Source organism: Diorhabda carinulata, chromosome 7 (assembly GCF_026250575.1).
Source record: "Diorhabda carinulata isolate Delta chromosome 7, icDioCari1.1, whole genome shotgun sequence".
Taxonomy (NCBI): Eukaryota; Metazoa; Arthropoda; class Insecta; order Coleoptera; family Chrysomelidae; genus Diorhabda; species Diorhabda carinulata.
The window spans coordinates 13,641,786-13,659,442 of NC_079466.1; the positions used below are offsets into that span (position 1 = coordinate 13,641,786).

Below are 17,657 nucleotides of genomic sequence, written 5' to 3' on the forward strand. Positions count from 1 at the left end.
TATTGTTTGTCGAATTTGATAAAAATACCCTATCCTAAATTTTTTACCTAAATATAAAAAAATTAAAATATACCAAGTGTTCAAAGTATATTGCTGTATATTCTTTATCTTCCTTTTATAAAGATGCAGCTTTCTTATATACTTGAGATTTTGTTTGCTGCATTTAATAAAAGTGTCCAATACTATAGATAGATAGATTTTGGAACAATATAGAAAAATTAGAAGATAAAGCGTGTCGAAAATATAAAATAAGTACATTGCTGCATATTTTTGATCTTCCTCATAGCAAGATGCAGCATTTTTTATGTAAAACTTGAGATATTGTTTGCCGAATTTGATAAAAATACCCAATACTATAGTTTTTCGAAAAATATAAAAAAAATCAATGTATACAAGGTGTCCCAAAATATCAAATAATTACATTACTGCATTTTCTTTATCTTCCTATTAGAAAGATGCAGCTTTTTTAAATAAAACTTGAGATATTGTTTGCTGCATTTAATAAAAGTGCCCAATACTATAGATTTTGAATAAATATAGGAAAATTAGTACATAAAACGTGTCGAAAATATAAAATGAGTACATTGCTGCATATTTTTGATCTTCCTCATAGCAAGATGCAGCATTTTTTATGTAAAACTTGAGATATTGTTTGCCGAATTTGATAAAAATACCCAATACTATAGTTTTTCGAAAAATATAAAAAAAATCAATGTATACAAGGTGTCCCAAAATATCAAATAATTACATTACTGCATTTTCTTTATCTTCCTATTAGAAAGATGCAGCTTTTTTAAATAAAACTTGAGATATTGTTTGCTGCATTTAATAAAAGTGCCCAATACTATAGATTTTGAATAAATATAGGAAAATTAGTACATAAAACGTGTCGAAAATATAAAATGAGTACATTGCTGCATATTTTTGATCTTCCTCATAGCAAGATGCAGCATTTTTAATATAAAACTTGAGATATTGTTTGCCAAATTTGATAAAAATACCCAATACTATAGTTTTTCGAAAAATATAAAAAAAATCAATGTATACAAGGTGTCCCAAAATATCAAATAATTACATTACTGCATTTTCTTTATCTTCCTATTAGAAAGATGCAGCTTTTTTAAATAAAACTTGAGATATTGTTTGCTGCATTTAATAAAGGTGCCAATACTATAGATTTTGAATAAATATAGGAAAATCAATATATACAAGGTGTTCTAAAACATAAAACGTGTCGAAAATATAAAATAAGTACATTGCTGCATATTTTTGATCTTCCTCATAGCAAGATGCAGCATTTTTTATATAAAACTTGAGATATTGTTTGCCGAATTTAAACAAAATACCCAATACTGTAGTATATCGAAAAATATAAGAAAATCAATATATACAAGGTGCTCGAAAATAAGGAATAAGTATATTGTTCTAAATTTTTCTATCTTCCATATAAAAAGATGCAGCATGTTTGAATGTTCATCGATAAAAAGTTTAAAATAATTTTTCGGGCACTTGATACAAGTAAGTCAGTCTTTAATGTCAACCAATCTTACTGACATCAATAAAAACAATTAAAACGATAATTATCATCAACAATTCTAATAATGGCGCTCTCACCTGAATTAACAGTGCTTCTGGGTTTCATAACCGAACAATATGCTTCGATAACATCCAATATGAAACCATCCTCTTTATAACTCATCGGCCTCCGACTGCTGTAACGAGCGTACGGTCCATTCGGCGACGTTCCCAAAGCGAGACAGGGACGTAACGGAGGGGTGGGACGTAAACAAACAGCCGACCAACCTCGATTTTGTGCATTTGCAGCGACTATATTGTGGTTAGATGCCGAAAGAGATGTCGTGGAGCGGACGCTACCTTGTCTTTGATGATTACTCGGTATGTTTGTGCCGCTTCCCGAGATCAGTGGTGTCATCTATGTCCAAAACGATTATATATCAAACATATAACAAAAAACAATGATTACGGAAGTTTCGAAATGTTTACCCACCCTGTATTAATGGATAGATCGATATTAATTTGAGGAAATTTTGGTTTTAGTTGTTCGAATTCGATTTGGAGGAGCGTTATGTCAAGATCGGCTCGGGTCGTGATTAAATATACGAATTGAAATTATAGTACAGTCAAACTGGTCTTTAGAAAATTATTGGATTCTCAAAAAAATAATAATTAGTTCAACAAATTTGTGGTTACCGTTTTTATTTGTGTCAATTTGTCGATAAATAATAAATTCAATGAATTGTTTGTAGATAAGCGGCAACAACGCGTTGTCACGTGTTAAGTTTCTGTAGTATCGCACGTATTTTGTTACAATTGAAGGTTAGTTATTGTCATTTTATGCCTTTATTAATGATATTAACGTTTTTTTGATGATTTTTGCTCATTATTCGGTCAATAAAATAATTCAAACAACAAAATTTCACTTTAAACTTACAGGGTTCCACAAAATTCAGGTTTATAGTAATGTAAAAGTCATTTTTTTGTCCTTATTTGTGGTACTAGGATGTTGTTGATTATTTCTACTCATGATTTCGATAATAAAACAAGTTTAAGCAACAAAATTCAGGTTTATAGTAATGTAAATATCATTTTCTATCCTTATTTGTGGTATTTAGTTGTTGTTGATGTTTTCTACTCATGATTTTGCACTAAAATCATTCAAGCAACACAATTTCATTCGAAACTCACACAATTAGGTGGGAAAATCATTTCAAGCAGTATAATTTCCTTTAAAACTTATAGGGTTTAACAAAATTCAGGTGTATTTCCTTTTTTTCATGGTAATAACTCGATGATGACACTTATTACTCATAATTTCGTTGTAGAATCAATCAGAGAAACACAATTTCACTCGAAACTTACAGGGTTTAACAAAATTCAGGTTCATAGTAATGTGAAAATCGTCTTCTTTTCTTATTTATGGTAATGAGGTTATTGTCACAATTTTTATTTAAAATTTCATTGAAAAATCAGTCTAACCAACACAATTTCATTGTAAAACTACAGGGTTTAACAGAATTCAGGTTTATAGTAATAAAAAAGTGAATTTTTTTCCTTTTTTCATGGTAATAACTCGATGATGACACTTATTACTCATAATTTCGTTGTAGAATCAATCAGAGAAACACAATTTCACTCGAAACTTACAGGGTTTAACAAAATTCAGGTTTATGGTAATGTAAAAAATCGTGTTCTCTCCTTTTTCATAATATTAACTTTATGGCGACACTTTTTACTCATAATTTCGTTGGAAAAACATTTCCAGCAACAGAATTTCGCGTAAAACTTACAGGGTGAGCCAACATTAATCGAGTATTAAGATTTACGTATAAGACATTCGGAACAAAAAGCTTTTTTTGTGATACATTCGGCATCGGTGCGTAAATTATTTTGTTAATTTTCATAATTATCGTTATGCTACTCAACAAAAGACTGTTAAATGATGAAATGAACGTTTTAAATCGAAAGCGTATGTTTAGTAAATATGAAATGATGTACAGGCAAGGGCCAAACGTACCCAAGCGATTCGGTTAGAACGTTAGCGCAAAATCTCAACAAACAACAACAAAAATCACTTAAAATCATGCCCTTGCCTGTATTATTCTGTCGGGTACTGATGCGAATCCCTTTAACAACGCTCGCCGGTATTTTAGCTTTCAACCACCAATGCGCGTACAACCCAGATTTGAACAAAGGAGAATTTCCATCATCCCCCTCTTCCTTATCCAATAAACTATCCATAGATTGAGATTTTTGCGGTATCAAATACAATTTCGATTGCGATTTCCTTATACCATCCCCCGATTTAGTAATGACGTTTTCGTTGATACAATCCTGACCGGAAGTACGTGGCGTCGAACCGAACGGCGAAGTACATTGACATTCCGCTTCGTAATCTCTAGCTATCGATTCGCTCAACGATAAAGCGTCGCGTTTATCTTCGCATTTATCGAACAGATTCGTCATATCGACACTACAACGAACTCGAGCCGATTCGGCGGTATTATTCGCCGAATCGGGAGAATTTAAAGTACAACTACCCGCCATACCGGAATCCGACGATCTAGGACTGTGATAATATACCGAACAGCAACGACAGAAAGACGATTGCGTCGAAGGAGTTATTTGTAAGCTGCTTCTTCTTTTCGGTTTATCGGAATCGATGCTGTGTTTACGGAAACCGACGTTATCTAAATTCAAACTCAAACTTTGCGGTACAATTTTGACGTCGAACATACTCGGAGGTTTTAATAGGAAATTTTCTTCGTTATCTTTCGGGGTATTGTACAAAATTTCGGCCAGTACTTTATCCGGTATTGGAAGAGTGTTTACCGGTAGTTCTAACGTACTGGAATGAGTGGTACTGTTATTAGTATCGTTATTCGACCACGGCGGTATATATATCGTAGTTAAACTAGTTTTATTAAATTTATTACCGACTAATTTGGTCGGACAACTTTGTCTGGTCGTCGGTAAATAATATTCCTGTTGTACCGATAGATTCGTCAATTCTAAACTGTCGTTTAGATTCAGTATATTTTCGCACGCCATGTACGGTTTCGGTTTACGTACTACGACGCTTCCGTCCGAATCTTGCGACGATTGTTTTTGCAATCGTATACTGGCCGTGGAAATCAAAATACTGGGCGGTTTCGATTCGTCTTCGTTTCGAGGATTGTAATACCGGATGTAACCGAAGGGATTGCTCGAATTACTCGAATAACTATCGTAGTTTTTAGTTTTGTCGGTGTTATTCGAACTGTCGGTGTCGGTATCGCTTTCGCAATGTATTACGCTGTCTCTACAATGTACGTCTTTGGTGTAAATACTGATTTCGGTTTTGTGGTGTCTTATTTTCACTAAATTCAAACTCATTTTGTTGAGATGTTCGGAATAGAGGAGGTGTTTTAATAATTTGCGCGTTATTATTTTTTGTTTGATCAATTTTTGGAAATATTTGGTTAGGGCGGCGAAAGGCGCCGCGGACGGGTAGTGATCGGGCGGTAACGTAATTGGGCGATTGTCGTTGGGCGTTTTATAACTTATCACGGACGAACGGTTGCAGTAACCTCTCTGATTCAGCTGTAGGGAAATACGGATTCATTAAATAACTTAACGACTCATGATTAAAGAATATGAGCGATATAAATTATACACCCTGTACATGTGTATCATGAATTATAGATAATTGAAAGATACTCATAAAACCTAAATAGATTTTTTCTCTGAAGTTATTCATTTATGAGATACGGCCTTCTAAAGGTCGTAGAAAAAATATTGTTTGTCTTTTTAAAGAATGAATATACGGATTTCAATTTTTTTGAAGGTTAAGGTATCCTCAAAATACATAAAAAGTATTAATTTGGTTAAATTTTGTCCACCAGGTGCCGTTCTACCAAAGTTTTAATGCACCATAGTTTTGAAAAACCCTGTATTTCAAGATTGTAGCTTTTATTTCCACTTTTTTGTTATCAAAAAGGTAGAAACATCTGTGGAGATTCTAGACGAAATTTATCACCTCAAAATACAGGGTATCCAAGATTACGGTACAATAAAGGGTTATCAACCTATTTTAGAAATACACATTTTAATGCATAATTTTTTAAGGGATGATAATATCAATTCGAATTTTTTGGTAGGTTGAGATACCTCAAAATACATAAAAAGTATTAATTTAGTTAAATTTTGACCACCAGGTGCCGTACTACCAAAGTTTTAATGTACCATAGTTTTGAAAAACCCTGTATTTCAAGATTGTAGCTTTTATTTCCACTTTTTTGTTATCAAAAAGGTAGAAACATCTGTGGAGATTCTAGACGAAATTTATCACTTCAAAATACAGGGTATTCCAAGATTATGGTACAATAAAAGGTTATCAACCTATTTTAGAAATACACATTTTAATGCATAATTTTTTAAGGGATGATAATATCAATTCGAATTTTTTTGTAGGTTGAGATACCTCAAAATACATAAAAAGTATTAATTTAGTTAAATTTTGACCACCAGGTGCCGTACTACCAAAGTTTTAATGTACCATAGTTTTGAAAAACCCTGTATTTCAAGATTGTAGCTTTTATTTCCACTTTTTTGTTATCAAAAAGGTAGAAACATCTGTGGAGATTCTAGACGAAATTTATCACTTCAAAATACAGGGTATTCCAAGATTATGGTACAATAAAAGGTTATCAACCTATTTTAGAAATACACATTTTAATGCATAATTTTTTAAGGGATGATAATATCAATTCAAATTTTTTTGTAGGTTGAGATACCTCAAAATACATAAAAAGTATTAATTTAGTTAAATTTTGACCACCAGGTGCCGTACTACCAAAGTTTTAATGTACCATAGTTTTGAAAAACCCTGTATTTCAAGATTGTAGCTTTTATTTCCACTTTTTTGTTATCAAAAAGGTAGAAACATCTGTGGAGATTCTAGACGAAATTTATCACCTCAAAATACAGGGTATCCAAGATTATGGTACAATAAAAGGTTATCAACCTATTTTAGAAATACACATTTTAATGTATAATTTTTTAAGGGATGATAATATCAATTCGAATTTTTTTGTAGGTTAAGATATCCTCAAAATACATAAAAAGTATTTTAGCTTGGTCAAATTTTGTCCTCCCGGTGCCCTAGTATGAAACTTTTAATGCACCAGTTTTTAAAAACCCTGTATTTCAAGATTGCAGCGTTTATTTCCACTTTTTTGTTATCAAAAAGATAGAAACATCTGTGGAGATTCTAGACGAAATTTATCACCTCAAAATACAGGGTATTCCAAGATTATGGTACAATAAAAGGTTATCAACCTATTTTAGAAACACACATTTTATTGCATAACTTTTTAAGGGATGAAAATACCAATTCGATTTTTTATAGGTTATGGTATCGTCAAAATACATGAAAAATATCAATTCGGTCAAATTTTGTCCACCAGTGCCGTACTATCAAACTTTTAATGTACCATAGTCTTGAATAACCCTATACTTTAAGATTACACTTTTTATACGCAATTTTTTGCTACTAAAATCTAATATTTGTTGGAATATATAATGGAACATTGTTCATGGAAATTATTTCGAAATACAGGGTATATATTGGAGGTGATAGCACCTCCAAAATCCATTAGTACTATCAATTTTGTCAAATTTTGATCACCTCATAACCTACTATCAAACTTTTACCGATCCATATTCTTGAAAATCCATGTATTCTAAGATTACAGCTTTTGTATGCAATTTTTTGCTAAATACAAGTTGAAAACTCAAATAAATGCTTGAGAGTAACAAATATATGAAATGAAGTTATAAGGAAGAGGCTAAGAGTTAAACCGAAAGTACTAAAACCACAAAACCGAAGAGATATGACCACCTAAGACAAATGAAGAAAGAGAAATGAGTCAAGAGAGTTTGGAGGATGCTTTAAAAAAATTGAAAGAAGGATTAACGAAAACAAAAATCAAGGCCCCAGCAATTTATAATAGAAAATTAGAAAAAATACTCCACCCTACATGTAGAAAACATTTATGTATTCATATATAACAAGCATAATAGCAATTTCATCCCCTAATTTAAATTTCCATCAATTATAATCTTATTTGAAGTGAAAAATCGTTCGATTAGTAATTAAATTAATCCCCAAACAGAAACTTACATGTGGTGGAGGTTGAGGAACGAACTGCGCTTGCGAAGGTCCCATTTTTTGACTGACCGTAGAAGCCGTCGAACTCCTGGGCATTTGTTTCTTCAACAATTCAATCCAATGATCAGCGTCTTCTTTATTTTGACAATACACCACTCTTTTATCGATCATAGGGGCGCTAATTTCGAAAGCGTTATTTTCTAATTTCGTTATCGTTAAACCGGATAGGTACAATTTCCCCTTAAATATATATATAAAAAAATTATTCTTTCTAATCGAATTTTCTATTAAAATAATTGTTACCTCGTAAATAAAAGCGCTCAGTCTATGGCTCACACTTAAAATTAATAAAGTGGTAGGGAATAGAACGAAATATCTGTCGTTTCGTTGAGGTCCAACAGATACTAAACCCATGTATATAATATCCCCTAGTGTCGTTAAACTAGGTCCTTCCCATCCACGAACAGGACCTGTCAGTACTTGGAGTTCTAATTCTTTTTGTCTCCTCGTAGCTGAACAAGTCGCCTGATAAAAAAACAACATGAATTGTATTTAAATTTGTATTATATATTAACAAAAGCACCACATATTAATTTCAACAACTATTGTTTTAAAATAATAAAGGGTAGAATATCAATAGTATTGTTAGAGGTGGTGCAGTAGTCACTGTTGTTGTATAGCCACTTCCAAAACTATTAGAAATTAATTTGCCCATTCTACATTTTAAAACGAATCCAAATATTTCATTTATGGATTGTTTTAATTAACCACCTTTTAAAAGTAACAACAATTTTATTGTTTAAATTATTTCGTTGTAATATTTTTTTACCAACTTTGTATTTCATGTATGGGGCTTACAAAACTGTGTATAGCTCAGCTCTTATTATTTTGGGTTTATTTTTGTGTATAAATAAATATTAGAAGTAAATGCAGAAAATGCAATTTTCTGAAGGAAATAGTTTTTCGATGCTAATAAATCAAAATTTATCATAATTTTTTCAATAAAATGAAAATTATTTTCTATTAAGATTTTCTTCAGAAAATTGCATTTTTAAACAACTAACAGTGAAAATGCAATTTTCCGAAGTAATTTTGATGACAATAATTGAAATTTTCAACCAATCATTGATTCGAAAGTTTTTTCCAATATTTTCATGTCATTTTGTCTCTGTCATATCTAGTATCATCATATCTCTGTCATATCTAGTATCATCATATCTCTTTCATATCTAGTATCATTTTTCTGGTTATATTCACACCGAGCACCATCTTGTTTGCTGTTTGTTTGTTTGCTTTTTATTGATTCAGAAAAGAAACTAAATACCAGATCTGGAGAATATGGTGGTTCAGGAAGCAATTCGAAGTATCATTAGATAATGTTTTGGTAAAAGAAAAATTTTAGTTGAGTTCTTTTCCAATTAGTGTCATTTGAAAGACAAAAAATATCAAGATTAGAGAGTTGTTTATTGATTGGCTACTATTACACGGCTAATATTCAAATCTGGTTTAGATACGTTAATTTTCCAGTTTTGTTGTCTGTAGACCCTTTTCAAGGGTACTTGGTACGTCAATGTATGCAGGAATTATTATATTTTGGTCAAGTTTTATATGATTATTCTCCAGTGGGCCTTAATCAAGTAAAAATGTCCTGTTAGGAGTCCTGTTTCTACTCAGGTAGAAATATATTAAACTGAGACAAAAAATTAACTATTTTTTTTTCAAAGTATATCGAAAATATTATTAGGAACGACAAATAAAAATGATGTGAGAATTTGAACCCATAATATTGATATTAAGAAGTCTATCATTGCAATTTTTTTCGGGGCTTGTTTTTTGTCTCATAACTTCTAAACCATCGATGTAAATTAAATTGACTTGGAGACATTTTTTTAAGAGGATTTAATAGTCTACATAAAAATACTGATTGTAATTTTTTGAAAATTTGTATGATTTCAGAATGTGATTTTTTAACTTTAGAATTTTGTAATTCTCTTAAAAATCAATATCCGGAAAAATCGAATTCCAAACGACACTAATTGGAAAAGAAAATCATAAAGAAACCAAAAAAAATTTTTTCTTTTACCAAAACATTATTTAATGGTGCTTCAAATTGCTTCCTCAACCACAGTATTCTCCAGATCTTGTATTCAGTGTCTTTTATGAACCAATAGAAAGCGAGAACTTAAATGAATTGCGTTATATACCAGAAAAAATGTAAAAAAACTGTGATTAAGATATAAAAGAGCAAACAAGTTGGTGCTCCGTGTGATTATAACCAGAAAAAATGATACCAGATATAAAAGAGACATTTTTCTACGAAAATGACATAAAAATATTGAAATAAAAACTTTCGAAACAATGATTAATTCTAAATTTTACTTTTTGTTAACTATACCTAAGACAGTTTCGAATAGGGGTATCAAAATACATATTTTTGGTATCAATACACGTACTAACCCTTCAAATATTCAATCAATGTTATGAAAAAATGGAATTTTTTGTTAGTGTATAATGTGAAGTTTTACTCACTGCTATTTCTTTATAAACACTAACTGATCTCTGGGTATCACCTCTGTCCGGATGACATTCTTCTACGTGTCTTTCCAATTCCTGTAGCATTCCCGAATACTTATCCAGTCTTCTAAACGGTTTACTTAACATAGTGGTTAAAACCAGTACGCCCGGACTGGCGGCACCTTTCGATTCCATGTATTTCGTAAGTTCATCTCTTAAAATAAATGAAGTTATAAATAATAATATTTATTTAACAAGCATAACTTCTTCAAGGTCTCATATACACTCGATTTTATTGGAACAGCAAATCATTGCATACAGGATCCAGTAGATGCTTCTGCAACCCTACAAAGACTATTTCTTCCACTCAAATATATATACTAGATCCTTTTCGTGTAGTTTTAAATCCTCATTATCTATTTATTCTACTCTACCCCTGATTATTCTTCTTGCAGTCTTTTCTTTCCATTATTTAATCCCTATCCTACTAAAATCTTCTTTTATTTATTTTAATGTATTATTGGTAAGTGAACCCCCATTTTCTTTTTGTTCTATTCTATTCTTTCCTATATGGTCCTTTCTTTCTTCATTTAATTTCCATTCTACTTAAACCTTCCTCTATTTCTTCTAATAACTTTTTTCTAGGTTTTCCAACTCTTCTTCTACCTTCTAGATCCTACTACTGAGTAGACTACTGAGTTTTTCTTATCCATTTTATTCTTCTTGTTTTTATTCTTCTAACTTTATTATTACCTCAAAGTTCCTCTTATATGTCTTAATTCAAATTGAATTTTTCTTTCACTAATATAGGACAAAAAGTTTTTCAAATTAAATCATTTTTATTATCGGAAAATTGGAAATCTTTTGCGCTTTCCATATTCCAAGTACTAGGTGTACTTTACCCCTCGTTAAGTACTAGTACTATCAATTTCCGTAGTCAAAACCTTGATTGGCAGGGTATAGGGCAACTTTTATTGTCTAATAAGACTTTTGTACAACAGATACCACCACAAAAGCTGCTCTTATAGTTGCTGGAACAAAACTATAAGATCACTTCTTCCAATCATATAGTTTTTTTTCAAGGGTGGATAAATCCTCATTTTCTTTTCGTTGTATTACATTCTTTCCTAATTTTCATTTTTCAATCTTTCCGTTTCCATTTTTTCCTTCCTTTGTGCTCTTTTTCTTTGCAATCCTCACATTTTACATCGTTTCCTGATCTAATAAGATTTTTGTAATTCAAATACCACTATAAAAATTTTCCTAATAATACCCCATAATAACATCAATATTAAAATCAGTTTATATACTATGAAATTTTAAACAATATCAAACAAATCATTAATAAATCCATTAGATATGATCATTAAAATGGTAAGTTTCATTATATTTACCTGTATTTGTCCAAAATGCAGACGGCTTTGGGATGTAAGGAACAGTAAGCTTGGTGTACACTTTTTATCCTGGGCGCCCAATTGAGAAACAGTTTTCCAACTCTTTGATCGCACCCTGGTTTGTTCGATTCTATTTCGATGAGGTTCAACAAGTGCTGATGCGTTTCTAATACCTCGGTTATATTACCGGTCAATTGTTTGTATTCATCTGTAGTTAAACTGGAAAAAAATCAAAGTTTTCATGAAATTATCACTCGTATTCATTATAGAGAAGCTCACATTGCACTTTTTTCTAAAGGTTGTAGAAAATTCGTAACTAGTCCTTCTAATTCGGTAACGTGGGCTTTCTCTGAATCCACCAAGTCTTTCAACACAACGCTTTTGTATTCATTCAGTTGGTTAATTATTGGTTTTGGTGCATCTACAAAAAAACATTCAAAAAGTGAATTTAGAATGAAAATGTTCTGGGAAAAATCGTAAATACCTTTGCATTCTTTTACATAGTTACTGGGAAACCATCCCGTTTCTCCATTTAATGTACCTTCCCACCAACCGTCATCTTTTTGAGTTACTGTTATTATATCACCTTTTTTAAAGTTTAACTGAAAGAGAAAATTAATTTTTGTATCTACTACAAAGAAATATGCACAAAAAAATGTCAGGATATTTATATATTTAAGGCCTCTACTTCTTAATATCTTTCAACTGCATCCACTTACTTTTTCTTTGGTCTCCCCCTCCTACCCCTTCTTCAACAACCCTCTTTGCAACCCTACCCAATATCCTTTTAGTATCCATCTTACCCTTTGGGTTTTTATATATCTTGTTATTTATGAGTATTTATCAAGATTTTTGTTAGTTCTTCTTCTCCAAATTAAAACCTACTGTTGATATTTGATCTCCTTGTTTTAATCCCTTTTGAACCCTAAATTTCTCTGACACAAATTCCATCACTCATTAATCTACATGCGAGTTATCTAATGTCATCTTGACTAGCTCCACAATTTTTATGGGATTCCTAGTAGATTAAAGACAACATAAATTATTCTCCCACTATATTTTTTTGGGTCTGTTTTTTCACATCTACTTTTATCTCCCTTCTGGAATTTCTTCTTCGTTCCAAGTTTTCTGTATATCTTCCTTGCAATATTTGATAATTTCTGCTGGAATCCCATTCTCTCGTGCACTTTTATTACTTTACAAATTGTCTATTTATTCTAAGGTTTCTTTATCACTTGGTTTCTCCAAGAGATCCTCATTTTCTATTTCATCTCTTATATCTTCTTCCTGTTCCGGTTCTTCTACTTGTCCGTTCATTCTTCCTTCAACTTTTTTTGTATGGATCTATTAGAAGCCTTTCTTCTTTGTCCCTAAGATACTTGAAATTAACTGTGCTTTTTCTTCTTGATTTTTTAGACTCTTTGGTCAAGATATTTAGAAGAACTTAGTCTGTATTTCAAAATTGTCCTCGAAAATGTCCATTCTGCTCGTTAATTGTGATAATAAGAAGGATATTGCCAAAATTCTTCTAATAGAAATGGGTAAAAATAATTATTTTGTCATTATATTCCATTTAAATGTTTTTTTTTTCATGATTTTTCATCCTAATAACAATTAATCCTATACCAAAATAATATAAGCGCATAGCTTACAAGAAAATTTAATTTATAGTAAAAAACAACGAATTTTCAAACTCTTTTTCACATACATCCTATCTTAGTCCCACTGAAAAGATTGTATAGGAATATTTTGATATAAACCAAGAATTTTGAAAAATTTTTGCATGGTATACCAACTTTTCATCATCTTATTGCCTGAATAACATTTAGATATATGAACAAGTTTACAATTTGACTTTTGGGCAATCATCCAACTGAGCTACAAATTTTCAAGTTTGTAAACCATTTTGAGAAGCGTTATTAATTAAACAGTAGAAATTTAAAAGTAATGTACATAAATATGACTCACCTCGTATAAATATTTATGTTTATATTAAAAATTAGTTTTTATTAAGAAAAATACTCATTTGAAAAATGAATTTCAATTGGTTATTAAAATTCTAAATAGTGTTTTTAATTTTAGATATTAATAACAATTTAATAAGCAGAAAATTTTACATAGTCATTAATTTAACTTACCTCGTCATTATTACTCCTTTTATAAGAATAAACAGCCTGTACTACCAAAGGTTCATTGGCCATGATTATTTCTAGATTCCATTAAAAACAATACAAACTGAAAACAATCAAAAATAGAACACTTCCCTCGACAATTGACCGAGAAGAAATAAAATAATTATTAAAAATTCGACGTTATTGAAATATGTCGTTTCCAGATTATGACCATGATTTGGACGAAAAATAATTTTTGAGTACCCATCACATTCTTGGCAAGCTTGTCGTTAAAAACTCTAAATTTGGACACAGGCCAAAAATATAACGCATTATGTTTGTCATGATTCAACACAGCACATGTTGATTTCAAAAACGGGACGAGAAATCGTTAAAATTTCACACAGAACGGAAACGACAGCAGCACTAATTAATTATTTATAAAATAGATTATTGAGTACAGAGCGTTCAGATTTTTCGGGTGGCAACTTTTTGTAGCTATCTATAGATATGATACGTAATGTTGAATTCTTAAAATTTAGATTTATTTACGATGCTAAATTTCACTTTCCCTACGCTGTTAAATTGATAAAAAAAAGAAAATTATACAAATTTAATTCATGTCTAAATGATTTCAATTTAATTTAGCTCTTTTAAGGAACAATAAACATAATAAACTTCCAAGAGGTCACCTCTTTCATATTATTCTATATACTTTCGTTGATTTATTACACAAAATATTGTTTTATTGTGAACATTTATAAAAATGATAAATATGTCTCAGAAATAGTACTACAGTTATTTCACATCAAAAATAGAAAAAAACAAAATTAAATATATATTCTGAAATGCTATTCCTTTATAGTTAACAACATTTTATTGTAACTATGTAGGAACAGCTGCAAAACTAGTTATTTATTAAATATAAAATCAAAAATGTTAGAAATATTTTTAATACTTACAGTTTGTAGAACTATAAATAGTACTGGATGTTAATTAAAAAATCAACACTTCATTGATTGAGGAGTTAACATATAAAATAAAACTTCGAAATCTCATTATCTAAGTATTTATTATTTCTTATTAAAAAATAATCTCTAAGTAGTTAAAATATTTGACAGCAAAGTCAAATTTAAGAAAATAAATAGTAAGAGCGTTCGGCAAATACAATAAAAACCTTCAACAAAGTTCAACTACTCTTGGTAATATTATAATTTATATGATTAAATAATAATTTTGTGTCTTACGTACTCAGGTATTGAAGAAAAAGTTGTAAAAACTGGTAATAAAAAATAATTAATTAATTTCTAATTAAAATATTTGACAGCAATGTCAGATTTACAAAAGAATAGTGGGAGCGTTCAACATATTGGAGAAAAAACTTTTCACAAAATTAGACTACATTTGGTATTATTTTAATTTATACAATTAAATAGTAGTTTTTTGTATTATCTACTCTGGTATTGGGAAAAAACCTGCGGAGAACTGGTAATAAAAATAATAAATAACTACAGAATATTTGGCAGTAACGTCAAATTTACGAAAAGGAATAGTAAGAGCGTTCGGCAAATATAAAAAAACCTTCGACAAACTTAAACTAATATTTTAATTTATATATTTAAATATTAGTGTTATTGTATTATTTACTCTGATATTGTAGAGAAAAACCTGCGAAAACTGATAATACAAAATGACGAGATGGAATGCCTAAAAGAACGACGCCATCTTTTCCTATAAGAATTATGACAAAAAATGGAACATTTTCAAACTGATTTTGTTTTCTCCATTTTTTCCATTGTATTTTTACGTGAAAAGCGTACATTATTTAGAACTTCGTGTTTAGTTCAAAGATTACCGTTTTAAATACGATTTTTATTATCACATTTTCGTATAAAAAATTGCTATTTGACTTATAAAAAAGAAGAGTTTCCATTTCATTTTATTTTTATACACCGAAAAAAAAGTATTTATTTATAAGATGACTGCTCCAATGGAAAGAATTCAAGTGCTAGATTCAATAGAAAAAGATATAATAACTTGTCTTCATAGTGCAGGTAAAGAAAATCCCATAATCAATTTTCATTATTTGATATCACATTTACCTATTTACAGGGCAAGTTTTCGTCGAACTAGGCAAAGAAAAATCAAGTTTGAAACAAGCGGAAAATCACACTCAAATGTTCTTAAAAACACTAAGTGCCGTGGAAAATAAGTTAACAGACCAAATAAACTATTTAACTCAAGTTTCAACAGGACAACCTCATGAAGGGTCTGGATATGCTTCTCAAAAAGTTTTACAAATGGCGTGGCACAGACTTGAACACGCCAGATCGAGAGTAAACGAATTAGAAAGATATAAAATTAAACATTTACAAGGTAGAACATCACAAAGAAGCATAATTGGTCCTACAAATGTTACATCTACAGTTGCAGGGCAAAACGTACCTTCAGGAGCTTCAACTTAGTAATTGTGCAGTGTTAACAGTGAATATTGACGTTAATATTTTATACACAGTGGTACCTGACTGTTAATATTAGTTATCAGTGAATGAAGATTTTTTCACATTATATTTTGCTCCAGAAGAATTGAGATGTGGTTGAATATTAATTTTTCCAGGAAATTTGTTACACAAATTTCTTTTAGAGAGATATTGCAGCTTTCTTTGTTCAGGTGCTCATAATTTCCATGATTGTCGTTTGGAGATTTTAATTTTATTAAAAATATTGATGCATATTGGTCAAATTGGGTATTTTTTGTCTTGACGGTGATTAAAGATAAGTACTGACATACTTTCCTCTTCTAGCAAAATTGCAGCTCTTCACAATAGTTTCTTACAGTTTTTTCAATGTTAAATATTGATTTTTAACAGGACTCTCATTTTTTTTAATCTGAATTCAGTTTTTTATCATTTTTGACCATTATATACGATTTGCAAGGGAAAAAGTGAACTTTATTTCAGTTAAGTTCGAGTGGGGTAAACGTAAGCGTAAGTTACTTTTTTTTCTTTTTTATCTTTATGGTAAAAGTTTGTTATAAGACTTTTTTGGATCTGAAACCATGGCATCATAACTGACATCTTCAATTTATGATACACTCAGCAAAAATACAAAAAATAAAAAAATTAGTAAAAAACCAAAATTAAAAAAAAATGTATATGTTTACATTTACCCCACACCTTTGGGGTAATTGTAAACATTTATCAGTTGTGCCATACATACTACATATTGGGAAATGGGCTAATTGTAAACATTTGACACTTAGGTTTATTTTAAGCAGTGCACACTAAATTAAACCAATGTTTACATTTACACAGAATGTCTTAACCGGCGATAAAAACACATGTGTCTAGTGGCTGTAGCAAATCTATAAGATGACTGGGGAGTTTAATGAGAGTTATATTGTTGGATTTTTTTAACATGAAGAATGAACTTCTTAATGAACCATGTATAAAATTGGGGTTTCTCTATCTCCATCCGTTCTGCGAGGCTGCATAAAGAGTTCCTGGAAACGCCTTCTCCGATGTTCATCTTGCCTGTACCGCAGCAATATAAAATGTTTCTATACTAAATACTCCTTATTCACTTTCATTTAAATTACTGAAAATAGAATATTTTCACAGTTACATTGATCTACACCAATGTAATAAAAATTATTTTCATTGATTTAAGTGGTATTAGAGTTGGGACCTAACCGGTAGGTTTTTTTCAACCACATTATGAAACATTCATTTGAACTACTACTACAACCGCTGATGGTTTTTCGTTCTTTTATGGTTTTTCCTCCGGAAAAAAGACAAGAAATATACATGAAAGAAAAATGATTTTAAATGTATTGGAGTTTGTACCTAACCGGTAGCCTTTTTTGAACCTTGTTATAAAATGTTCCTTTGAACTACTACTACACCATCTATTATTAAAATGTAGAAACTGTCTTGATTGCCTTTTAATAATCAAGTTAATTGGTAAAAT

The 17,657-nt window shown here is 30.4% G+C and overlaps 2 protein-coding genes across 4 annotated transcripts; one reads left to right on the top strand and one right to left on the bottom strand.

The window, feature by feature from the left end:
* Positions 1-1,624: 1,624 nt before the first annotated feature.
* LOC130896115 (uncharacterized) lies at positions 1,625-14,787 on the bottom strand. 3 transcript variants are annotated; one of them, XM_057803911.1, is made up of 10 exons: positions 14,651-14,787; positions 13,716-13,812; positions 12,062-12,179; positions 11,857-11,998; positions 11,578-11,796; positions 10,199-10,397; positions 7,973-8,194; positions 7,682-7,909; positions 3,612-5,100; positions 1,625-1,933 (listed from the first exon to the last, which is right to left on the bottom strand). In XM_057803911.1, the coding sequence occupies exons 2-10, from the start codon at positions 13,776-13,778 to the stop codon at positions 1,890-1,892; spliced, it is 2,724 nt and encodes a 907-aa protein (XP_057659894.1). In that variant the 5' UTR covers positions 13,779-13,812; positions 14,651-14,787; the 3' UTR covers positions 1,625-1,889. The 3 variants fall into 3 exon arrangements, with proteins under 3 accessions (XP_057659894.1, XP_057659893.1, XP_057659892.1); XM_057803910.1 differs by having other exon boundaries at positions 11,857-12,179; positions 14,651-14,777; XM_057803909.1 differs by lacking the exon at positions 14,651-14,787 and having other exon boundaries at positions 11,857-12,179; positions 13,716-14,180.
* A 452-nt stretch (positions 14,788-15,239) lies between these two features.
* Positions 15,240-16,431, top strand: LOC130896118 (mediator of RNA polymerase II transcription subunit 11). Its single transcript, XM_057803915.1, has 2 exons — positions 15,240-15,742; positions 15,801-16,431. Exons 1-2 carry the CDS (start codon positions 15,667-15,669, stop codon positions 16,151-16,153), a joined length of 429 nt encoding a protein of 142 aa, XP_057659898.1. The 5' UTR covers positions 15,240-15,666; the 3' UTR covers positions 16,154-16,431.
* The last annotated feature ends 1,226 nt before the right edge of the window (positions 16,432-17,657 follow it).